Here is a 12,577-nt window from a genome sequence, read left to right as displayed (position 1 = left end):
GTTCCCCACCCCTGATTCTCGGGCAGAGATCCTGTTTCCAGCTATGTGTCACATAGCTGGTTGCTGCAGATTTGGTTAAAAACTGCTTTATCTGCTTCAGCTCTACTTTTTCTCTGAAAATGGAGTTCTGTATACCCCTGCCCACACCACTGATTAGCAGCTTTTGTGTACACTGTTCATGGGCGGAAGGCTGCCAATCAGTGGTGGTGGTGTGGTTGGACTACCCGGCAACAGGTTTACTATTTAGTCCTCTAATAATAATCTCTTGATGATAAAACAGTGATTTTTATAAGAAATTCAGCAAGAAGCCCAGTAAGTGACATGTTGCTGGAGTCGGGTCTAGGTCTCTACATTATGCTGCTTTCAGATTAGGTAGCCATAGCCCGGTGACAGATTCCCTTTAAACTTGGTTAGCTAAACCAGATATACAGCATTTAAAGCTTACTGGTTTCTGGGACCTTTTAGCATTCTGCTTTCACTTTGACACAAGAGTTTGGAATTTTACAGTGTATAAGAGTATGTCTAATCAGTCAGTGATACCCATGTCTAATTGTATACACAGCCTTATTACAGATGTCAATTATTCCCCCTTCCTTTTACAGATAACTAATGGAACATCATCAGTGATTGTATCCAGAAAGCGCACATCTGATGGAAATTATGAGAAAGAGAAGGACTTGTGTATAAAATTTTTTGATCAGTGGTCTGAATCAGATCAGGTTGAATTTGTTGAACATCTTATTTCTCGAATGTGTCACTACCAACATGGCCATATTAATTCTTACTTGAAGCCCATGTTGCAACGAGACTTCATTACGGCACTACCAGGTAAATAAAGACGTATGGTGAAATGCTCCACAACATCAGTAACGAGCAATGATGTTAATGTTCAAAAATGTCTATTGAAAACTCCTAAAAATATCACCACATTCATTTTCATCACTTGTTCTTAAACCCTTTCCACAAGAGGACATTTATGTCCGTCCTGATGGCGTGTAGCTTACCACATCAGGATGCATGTCCCAGAGATGGCGCAGCTATAGGAGTTGCTAGCTATGATTCCAGCAGTATAAATCCTCCACCATAGTACCGCTGCATTGATGGGTTGCTACGGCAACTGGAGGCCTAACAATGGGCTCTGTGTCTGCCTAGGAAAAGAAGGGAAGACCGCACTACCGAGCTTCAATGCAAAACAAGTGTTTGTGATCCAATATACAGCATTTCGGCTGACCTCCCAGCCTTTCAGAATTGCTTCAAAAAGACTCGGGAGGTAAGCTGAAACATTGCAGATTGGATCACAAATACACTTGTTGTGAAGCTCAGGAGTGCTGCCCTTGTATCTTTCCTCAGTTACTTTGCCCGACGTTTTAGCTAGAGGATAATTCACCGCCAAGGTGTGCTGATCATACTCTCCCTTTTACTAATAGGCTTCCTGTCATTAAGACACTGTGAAAAGATAAAACAAATGGACAAAGCACTTTACTATAGTCTCACATATAGTGCGCAAAATTCAACAATTCAGGGACTCCTCTTTAGCAAAGCCGTCCAAATAGATTAAAGTCAAAGTATCAGCTGTGGTAAAAGAAAGTGAAAAACGTCTATTCGCCAGCATCTTACACCAGCAGTGTTGGTGCTTGAGAAAAACATCTGTGCGAGTCACAATGTCATAGTTACATGATTTTTTGAGGAATAAAGTTTTCCCCCTGCATCGCTCCAGTGGGCGCTGTCATTTCTACTATTTGTCATTAGTAGAGCTGGATTCACACATCCCTATTTCACTGGGAACAAACTGATTGTGGGTCTCCTGATACAAACCCAAGAGCCTCTTATATACTTGTGAGGCTAACGGCCAGTCTGTACTTGGACCATGAAACATATGAAAGCTGACAGGCAAGGCAAATTACACTACACTACATAAATTTTACATTGTATTATCTAAGGAGCACATATTCAAGTCCCCTTGTGGGAGGGATAAATATTGCGAAAATTAAAAATATTTAAATAGTACGCAAAAATGAAAAAAATGTATCAGTGAAAATTGGCTTATTTTGGAAAATATAAATTGCCGCCCAAAAGACACATTTCTTGTCGGTTCGTTCAGAACGACCCTTACTAAGCAACCATTTCATTATGTATCCTGCACAATCAACACCTTTTTTTAAAAAAACAAAACAAAAACAAAACTCCCAAAAAATGTTATAAAAACTGATCAAGAAGTCATATGTATGCCAAAATGGTGCCAATAAGAAAAAAACTTCTGGCTGTTATGCATAAAAAATCAACATGAAAAGTAAGTTGTGTGTCAGAATATGGAAAGTGCAAGGGAAAAACTTTTTTTTTTTTTTAAGTCAAAGAACTAAAATATAATTGTTGGCATGGCTGTAGTGATGCCGTTATAACATACATGTGACCACTGCAGCCAGTCGTTGGGCACAGCGGTGCCAATGAGTAATCTGCATCACTGATCAGCCCAGTGATTGGCTGCAGCTGTCACATGCTGCAGTCTTGTCAGCATCTGACAGTCTGCTGCGCACATGACAGAATTCACTGAGACTCACTCTGTTGTATAAATCAAATGGAATACGCTAAAACTCTATGTACATCACACAGGATACGCTGAGACCCTGCCGGACACGTCACATAGGATACCCTGAGACTGCTGTATATATCATAGAATACACTGAGAGTAGACTGAGAATGCTGTATACATCACAGAGGATACACTGAAACGCTGCTGTATACATCACATAGGATACACTGAGACTGCTGTATGCATCACATAGAATGCACTGGCACTGTATGAAACTTGTTGGTAGTACTTAGCAGTAAGGAGATGGCAAATGTGAGCTTTTTTAGATTTTCGTATTAGATAGACATAAGGTGCTTGTGGCCTCCTGGAACTTTATAAGAATGCCTTGTCAGTGGTTTATTTTATACAAAAGTTTGATAGATCTGGCATGTTTCTTTTATATTGTAAATGGTCCTTTAAAATGTTAACCTGATTTGACATTTCTTGTTGGTTATCTTCACTTACAGAACAGGGCTTGGAGCATATTGCAGAAAATATACTGTCCTACTTGGATGCTCGATCACTGTGTGCAGCAGAACTTGTATGCAAAGAATGGCAAAGGGTGATTTCAGAAGGCATGCTCTGGAAGAAGCTTATCGAGAGAATGGTCCGTACTGATCCATTGTGGAAGGGGTTGTCAGAAAGAAGACAATGGTATGTGTTCCTCTTACTTCATTCAGTTCAGTCATTCCCCAGTGCTTTACTACAGACTGAAATTGATTTTATTCATTTTCCCTCTAGGGATCAATATCTTTTTAAAAACAGACCTACTGATGGCCCACCAAATTCATTTTACAGATCACTTTACCCAAAAATCATTGAAGATATTGAGGTAAGTAATGGTTGCCCTTGTGTTTTAATTTATATTTTGTAAAAAAAAAAAAAAAATTGGGCATGTGTGTGGCATAAAGAGATGGTCATAGTACCCAATACTTTGATGAAGTGAGGCATCATGCATGATCTTCCTGATGTAAAGGTGTTGTCTTACACTCGTCTGACCCCGGCCTAAAAGTATGTTCTCATATGCGAGATACTCTGCTCAACTCTGTCAGAGTTTGATCCTAGTGTCAGTTTACTGTGATCTGATTCTCTTGCATAAGAGAATCGCAGCACAGCTGTGGAGAAGATGGAGAACTTAATTTCTCCATTGCCTGACTTTGCAGATGTTGGACTGCACTCGGATGACATCCAAATGCAGTCCGATGTTTCACACGCACCCTTGGAATCTGTGCACGTGATCTGAATTGCAGAGCCACTCCGCAGCTTGCTGCAATTTTTTTTTTCTACAGACCGAATTGGGCCTGTATTAAAAAAAAAAAAAAAAATAATAATTGAAAATGTTCACTGCCCCATAGTATAACATTGCTCCGAGTGCTATCCGATAAAACATCGAATAGCACTCAACCGTGTTACACTCTTGTGTGAGCGAACCCTTAATCGTCAGGAGCTCACTGCTCCTCTACCTCCCAGCTTCCTGCTTTCTGGGGAATGATGCTCGCCCTCGCGCTCTTTGGCCCTCGCGCTCTTTGGCCCTCGCGCTCTTTGGCCCTCGCGCTCTTTGGCCCTCGCGCTCTTTGGCCCTCGCGCTCTTTGGCCCTCGCGCTCTTTGGCCCTCGCGCTCTTTGGCCCTCGCGCTCTTTGGCCCTCGCGCTCTTTGGCCCTCGCGCTCTTTTGCTATTATCAATGTAGTTTCTGCTGTAAACACTGGGGGCCTTTAATACCATGTTCCCACCATGAGCTTTTGGTGAGTTTTTACGCTGCATATTTTCGCTGCAGCGTAAACGCAGCGTCGTACAGTTCCGGTTAAGTACATGTGATTTATAGAAATCTCATACCCACGGTGCTTCTTTTTTGCTTGGCGTAAACTGACCTGCGGTGCATATTTAAAATCCACAGCATGCAAATTTCTCTTGCTGGTACGCTGAGTTTTCAGTGCAGATTTTCCCCATAGACTTGCATTAGGTGCAGAAAATGCACAGGTAAAAAGAGCACAGGTGTTTTTAGTGCCTTTCCGATGTCGAAACCTATCAAAAACCGCATGTAATCCACAAATAAGTATGTCAATAAAGTTTTGTCAGATTTGTATACCAGGAAGTATCAAAAACACTGCAGCTTTATTTTAAGGCTGACACACAAGAGACAAAAACTGCAGAGTCAAAAACGTACACAAACTCAATGAAAAACGCAAGTAACCGAATTTAAATAGGTTCAGAAATTCTGCAGCATAAAAATTGCCAAAAGCTGATCTTGGGAACGTAGTCGAAGGGAGTGGGGGCCCTACGCAATTGCCCAGTTTGCCGCCCTCCCGTAACATCAACCCTGGGAACACCCCATGCTGTTTACAAACTTTGCATTACGTTTATCTCCCATTCTGTTGGCTTTTGGTTTACGTTTCCATCCGGTGTTGGAGAGGTGGCATTGGTCATTTCTGTTGGATGCTTATTCTGTTATTTGTACAGAGTTTTGTTTTTTTTCCCAATTAGACAATAGAAGCAAACTGGAGATGCGGAAGGCATAATCTTCAGAGAATCCAGTGCCGTTCTGAGAACAGCAAAGGTGTTTACTGTCTTCAGTATGACGATGAGAAGATAATCAGTGGACTGCGGGATAACTCCATTAAGGTAAGATGTGGTCAGTGATGAAACAAGGATTCTGCTGATCAGTGGCAGGGCGTGTGGAGTTGGACCCCGCATTCTGATATGAAAGGGAATCAGTCACCAGGTTTTGGTATATAATCTGATGGCAGCATAGCATAAGGCAAGAAAGCCTGATTCCAGGGATGTATCACTTACTGACTGCTTGGTGTAGTTTCCATAGAATACACGTGTTGTCTGATGGCGATGTAACTGAGCTAAGAGTTAAGCTGTGTATACCCCTGTCTACACCCCTGACCGGCAGCTTTCTGTGCACACTGTGCATTGTGAGCAAGCTACTACTCAGAGGTGACCGCTCTGCAGGCTAATCTGATGAACTGTAGTCTCCATAGTGTTAATTTCCTGCTGATTGCATTGAAACTACAACAGACAGTCTAATAAGTGACACATCCCTGGAATCAGGATCTTGGTGGCTACATTATGCTGCCCTCAGATTAAATAGCAAAAAAAACTGCTGACAGATTCCCTTTTGTGGCCCACCCAAAGGATTTTAACCATGTTTGAAGTGCTCAGAATATGCTTTAGAAATGTGTCTAGATTTTCTGTTGTATAAAATGGCATGAAATGTAATAAAATAATTCATCACAATATGGCACAAACTCCTTTAAAAAATACAGTGGAAATGATCCAGGCTTAAAGAACAACACGTCATGTTATAATTGGTACAGGGTTTGGCTGAAACTACTAAACATTTAGAGAACCTGTCATGGAAAGTCACCTGGCATTTTTATTCAAAGAAGCACTCCTCCTCCCATCAAAGTTTTTATCCTCTTAATATATTGCTGTCGTCATATTATATAGCACTGTATACCTACAATTTCTCTCTGCTCTATGTAGAAACAGGAAGTCTCTTGTCCCTGCATTTATCATTCCCCTCTTCAACACCTGACCTAGCTGCTCGCCTCCTACCTGCCATTGACTTTTTTCAGTGACTGATGACTCGTACAGTGAAAATTGTCCTCCTGTTTCTACATGGAGCTTAGAAGGATTCAGCTAGTCAGTTTGTGATCACATGATGTCATAATTCTTCTGCTTTCTATTAGGTCTAAGTGGGTAGAAAGGCAAAATGAGCAATTGTAAGTACACAGTGCTATATAATATGATGAATGCAATATATTAAGAGGATAAAATCTTTGCTGGGAGTGCTTCTTTAAACCCTTCTCTCCCATTCATGTATTACTACGTCATAGGCGGGTGGGATTTAATGCTATCTGCAGTGCAGTTGTGCTGGCTCAGGAGCTGAGCACACTCTTGAAGGAGCAGGTATCGGCTATTATATGCAGCTGCTGAGGTCAATGGTAACACCTATCTCGACAATTAACACTTTAGAAGCTGTATTTTCATGGTTGACAGTGAAAGGGGGATCCTTCTGTACCTCCATCGGTGGTCTCCTACTTCCCACCACACAATGCCTACAGTTACCAAGGCAACATGAGGCTTAAAGGAGTTTTCCCACGAACAAAAGTACATTTTAATTAATAGATCTTGGAATAATAATAACTTCCACAACTGGATGTGTTTAAATAAAATGTTCCTGTGCTGAGATAATCTTATAAATGTGCCCCTGCGGTGTACTGTGTAATGTCTGTGTCTGACCGTACAGGAACATGGTCTGATCATACCACAGCTCCTGGGCAGGGGAGGAAGCAAGAGAGCATACAGTCATTACAGCAGGGGATGACAAATTATTCTTTCTGTGTAGTGAAACATGGTCTCACAGAGAATCAGCTGTGATCCCCTGCTGTAATGTCTGTGTACTCTTTAGCTTCCTCCCCTGCCCAGGAACGCTGCGGGGAGAAAATGTATTACCCTAGTAGCATTTGTTTCACCAAAGCTAGACCTAATGTCCTGTACAGAGGAAGGAAACCGCCAAACTGTGAACTGGACAATAATTATGTTTTGTGTTTGGGTGTTTTATTCCTGAAAGAAAAAAAATCAAAGTATAAATTTAATATCGCTGCATCCATAATAATCCACAAAAAATAAGCCCGCTCTCTGCCTTAACCCCAGGGAATTTTGACAACGTTATTAAAAAAATAAATAACGGGAGGCAGTTCACATCTAAGCAACAGCTCTGGGAGGGTATTCTGTCCTCATGCAAAACAATTGAAGCAGTAACCATCCAAAACCTGACAAATTCAATGAATGAGAGAGTTCAGAAGCTCCTTTCGAACAAGGGGTCCTATGTGAAAATGTAACATCACCTAGAATAAAGTTTTGAGTTGAAAACTGTTTGATTTCCGTTTGTAATAACCTGCTAATGCTTATAATTTCAAAAATGACCTTTTTTTTGCTCTTTATTAAAATGAAAAGGTTGAAAACTCTGCTGGGCATAATAATTTGGAACATGCATTTTGAGTGCAGTTTGAGTGTTTTATTTTTTAAAAAATATACTGTTATCATAGGCAGTTTGTACAAAAACCTTTCAATTGTACTCTAATAGTTATTTGACTGGAAAATTACAATGACTGCAATTCATATAGGTAATTTTGGAAAATCTGAGAAAATATTATTTGCATAATAATTTGGAACACAGTTTATGTGTGTGTATATACACACACACACACACATACATACATACATACATACATACATACATACATACATACATACATACATACATACATACATACATACATACATACATACATACATACATTACATTACATACTAACCACTTTACAGCCTGGGACGTATTAATACGCACCAGGCTGTCACCCCCTGTTCAGTGCGGGCTCCGACGCTGAGCCCGCACTGAACCGAGCATATGTCAGCTGATTATTACAGCTGACATGTGCCCGCAACAGCCGCGGGTGGAATCGCGATCCACCCGGGGCTGGTAACATGTTAAATGCCGCTGTCAATCTCTGGGGAAAAAAAAAAAAATAGTGGCCAGCCTCTTAAATTATTAAAGCATAATGTTAAGGTGTTCTATATTAATTATTTTTATAGAGAAGTACATTGAAAATCAAGATGTCTGTTCTGTGGTCTTTGGCTTCTATTGTTTAAAACAGAAATAAACCTTTTATTTTTTGTTTTGGCTGGACAGACAAACAGCCTGTTACATATTTAGCATATTCTGTTATAGATTAGTTCATTACAATTAACTGTACTTAGTGTGCAAAAAAAGAGATATGAAAATTGTAGATTCATTTTTTAAAATGAGTTGTGAAATGTTTTCGATAGATATGGGACAAAACCTCCTTGGAGTGTCTAAAAATCTTAACGGGACATACAGGGTCAGTCCTGTGTTTACAGTACGATGAAAGAGTCATAGTTACTGGTTCTTCGGACTCCACTGTCAGGTACGTTCTGGTGTTTAATAATAACTGCAAAATCTCTTCAAATCTGTCAACTGATTTGTGTTCATTGTGGGATCAAATTGCGCTTTCTACCTATAGAATCTATGGAGATAAGTGGGAGAAGCTACACTATGAAAAACGGTCAAAGCTTTTGGTTTCTAGCAGTGTACGAAAAGACAATTACTGCTATGGCTGAACGTCAGCTCAGTGGTTAGCATTGTTGCTTAACAGCTTTGGGGCCCAGGGTTTAAATCCCACCAGGGACAACCGCTGCATTGACTTTGTGTGTTTTTCCCTTGTTGGTGTAGGTTTCCTTCCACCCTTCAAAGCAGGACTGTGGAGTCGGAGTCAGTATAAAATGGACTGACTGACTTTTAAAAAATATAATAAATTGGGTTCAGCAGTTCAGTGTAGGATGTGCTGTAAATGTTTTCATAAGAATTTGGCAACGTTATGAAATGTCCTATAAATGTCTGTCCTATTCCTGATCTAAGGATCTCGGCTTTTAGCTGAGATGAATCTGTGCTTCGCTTTATGTACACCTCAGGAGTGACCAATGCTGTGGGGTCGGTGGTTTGGCTTACCAACTCCACAGCCCTGCTTCAAAGGCATTGTGATGGGGAATTTAGATTGTGAGCCCCAATGGGAACATATTGTTTGTAAAACAATATGGAATGTGGTAGTGCTATTTAAGTAAAATAAATTAAAGCATGCAGAATACATAGAATGGGCAGCAATTGGGTCACTTCTATTCACACGACAACCTATTCTCAAAACTGCAGTTACACTTTAGGCAGAGGTCACACTGCCTGTTTTCAGCAGGGTAAAAAGCAGTGTGCTCCCAAAGATGAAGCTTTAGAACAACCCATTTAACTCCTTCCTGACATGGTCAGTAATAGTACATCCCTGTGCCCTAGGCCAGGGATGTACTATTGTTGCATAATGAGATCGCGCCCGCACACAAGCGGTGCGGGGTGATTGCCGCTAGATGTCAGCTGATTGTCACAGATGAAACCCGGTACTATGTGCCAGGAGTGGTCCCGCACCGCTCCCGGACATTAACCCCCGCAATGCTTCGATCGCAGCATGCGGTGGCAAGGGGAGGTAAGCGCAGATACTTACCTCGTCACTGGCATCCCGCACTGTCTGTGCAGGCTCCCGGTGCTTGTCATGGTGACCCGATGTCGTCATGACAACATCTGAGTCACCAGACAGCAGAAAGTTAAACAGACCGTGCTCAGTGCGCTGTCTAACTAACTTGTGTGTGCAGGGCTGCAGCATTTCTATACTATACAGGCGATCTGGGTGAAAAAAATGAAAGTCCCATAAATTTTTTTTTTGTAAAAATCTAAAAAAAAAAAAAAAAATCCCCCAAAAATATTGTACCCATGAATAAACATTATTCTGAAAAATAACAAAACAATAAAAGTACACGCATTTGGTATCGCCGTGTCCGGAACGACCTGACCTATAAAACTGTCCCACTAGTTAACCCCTTTAGTGAACACGGTAAAAAATTAAATAAAAAAACGAAGCAAAAAACGATGCTTTATCATACCGCCAAACAAAAAATGGAATAAAACGTGATCAAAAAGACGAATGGGAATAAGAATGGTACCGCTGAAAACTTCATCCTGTCCCGCAAAAAACAAGCTGCCATACTGCTCCATCATCCGAAAAATAAGTTATAGCTCTCAGAATAAAGCGATGCAAAACATTTTTTTTTTCTAGAAAATAGCTTTTATTGTGTAAAAGCGCTAAAACATAGAAAAACTATATAAATGTGGTACCGCTGTAAACGTACTGACCCGAAGAATAAAAGCTGTCTTTTCAATTTTACCACAAAAAAAAATAATTCCTGAATTGTTGTTTTTTGTTTATTTTGCCTCCCAAAAATCCGATCAAAAAATGTCACGCGCCCGAAAATGGTACCAAGAAAAACGTCAACTCGTCCCACAAAAAACCAGCCGTCACATGACTGTCGGCCGAAATCTGGAAAAATTATAGCTCTCAAAATATGGCGATGCAAAAACTAGTCCTTGCACAAAAAAAAAAAAGCGTCTTTTAGTGTGTGACAGCTGTCAATCATAAAAACCCGATATGAATCTGGCATTGCTGTAATCGCACCGACCCGAAGAATAAAGCCGTCTAATCACTTACGAGTATACCGCACAAGGAACGGCGTAAAAAATAAACTCTAGGGTTAGAGTTGTGCTAGGGTTAGGGATTTTTTCAAAGGTAAAGAAAAAAAAAATGATGACGATATGGCGACCATTGTTGAGCGTAAGTGCGCACTACTTGAGTTTGCAGCGGGTATGCACCATGTATCGCGCGTGCTCGAGTCTCCGCCCCATATGCTTTATGGCCCAAAAAAATTTGCGGGGATTGCCTGCCATGCACGAGCGATCCCTGCATGTTTTTTTTAGGTGTCTAATAACCGTGAAACATACGGGCGGGGACTCGAGCATATCACTCGAGCACGCGCGATACATGGTGCATACCTGAGTACCCGATGCAAACTCAAGTAGCGAGCACTTGCGCCCAAGGCTAATAACAACTTATTCAATATGATGACTTTCAATATTATCAAATTCTGTCTCGTACCTCTAGTTTCAAAATGTTGATTATACCCCTTGATAAAATCCTTGAGGGGTCTAGTTTCCAAAATTGTGTCACTTGTGGGGGGTTTCCACTATTTAGGCACATCAGGGGCTCTCCAAACGCGACATGACGTCCGCTGTCCATTCCAGCCAATTTTGTTTTCAAAAAGTCACACAGTACTTCTCTTCTGAACCATACCTTGTTCCCAAACAGTGTATTTTCCCTACATATGGGGTATCTGCGTACCCAGGAGAAATTGCACACAAGTTTTTGGGGTCCATTTTCTCCTCTTACCGTTGTGAAAATAAAAAATTTGGGGCTAAAACATCATTTTTGTGGAAAAAGTTTGATTTTTTTTATTTTCACGGCTCCATGTTATAACCTTCTGTGAAGCATCTGGGGGTTCAGGGTGCTTACCACACATCTAGATAACTTCTCTGCGTGGTCTAGTTTCCACTGTTTAGGCACATTAGGGGCACATCCGCTAATTATTCAAGCAAATTTTACATTCAAAAAGTCTAATGGCGCTCCTTCCCTTCCGAACCCTGGCGTGCGCCCAAACAGTGGTTTTTCCCCACATATGGGGTATCACCATGCTCAGGAGAAATTGCACAACAAATTTTGGGGTCTATTTTTTTCCTTTTACCCCTGCAAAAATAAAATATTGAGTCTAAAAAAAACATTTTTGTGAAAAGAAAAATGTTCATTTTTTTCTTCCACATTCCAAAAATTCCTGTGAAGCACCTGAAGGGTTAATAAACTTCTTGAATGTGGTTTTGAGGACCTTGAAGGGTGCAGTTTTTAGAATGGTGTCACTTTTGGGTATTTTCTGTCATAAAGACCCCTCAAAGTGACTTCAAATGTGATGTGGTCCCTAAAAAAAAAATTGTTTTGTAAATTTTGTTGTAAAAATGAGAAATTGCTGGTCAACTTTTAGCCATTATGACTTCCTAACAAAAAAATTTTGGTTCCAAAATTGTGCTGATGTAAAGTAGACATGTGGGAAATGTTATTAACTATTTTGTGTGACATATCTCTCTGATTTAAGGGCATAAAAATTCAAAATGTGAAAATTTCAAAATTTTTGCCAAATTTCCGTTTTTTTTTTCACAAATAAACCCAAGTGATATCGAAGAAATTTTACCACTGTCATTAAGTACAATATGTCACGAAAAAACAGTCTCAGAATCAGGGGGATCCGTTGAAGCGTTCCAGAGTAATTACCTCATAAAGTGACAGTGGTCAGAATTGTAAAAATTGGCCTTCTCATTAACGTGCAAAACACCCTCTGGGTAAAGGGGGTTAAAGTCTTAACATTTTAGAGTGCTGGGGGATGTGGCTCCCCAATTGGTCTCATAGCCCTATCCTTGGTCAGCATTGTACTTGGAAATCTAAACTGAAATACATTTCCTAGTCTTAAAATCTTGTCTAATGCTCACAAGAATTATTTT

At 40.5% G+C, this 12,577-nt stretch overlaps 1 protein-coding gene across 2 annotated transcripts in view; it reads left to right on the top strand.

Moving 5' to 3' along the window:
• The window catches only part of FBXW11 (F-box and WD repeat domain containing 11), an 87,257-nt gene that overhangs the window by 54,818 nt on the left and 19,862 nt on the right, over positions 1-12,577 (top strand). For both annotated transcript variants that reach the window (XM_073649571.1, XM_073649572.1), the window contains 5 exons: positions 603-828; positions 3,037-3,223; positions 3,311-3,401; positions 5,053-5,190; positions 8,410-8,528. In XM_073649571.1, coding sequence (XP_073505672.1) covers positions 603-828; positions 3,037-3,223; positions 3,311-3,401; positions 5,053-5,190; positions 8,410-8,528 — 761 coding nt within the window. The remainder of the gene's footprint in view (positions 1-602; positions 829-3,036; positions 3,224-3,310; positions 3,402-5,052; positions 5,191-8,409; positions 8,529-12,577) is intronic.

This window comes from Phyllobates terribilis, unplaced genomic scaffold (assembly GCF_046119375.1).
Source record: "Phyllobates terribilis strain yellow unplaced genomic scaffold, ASM4611937v1 Scaffold_10__3_contigs__length_209671492, whole genome shotgun sequence".
Classification (NCBI taxonomy): Eukaryota; Metazoa; Chordata; class Amphibia; order Anura; family Dendrobatidae; genus Phyllobates; species Phyllobates terribilis.
The sequence above is the reverse complement of the archived record's forward strand: the minus strand, read 5'-3'. Positions and strand labels throughout refer to the sequence as shown.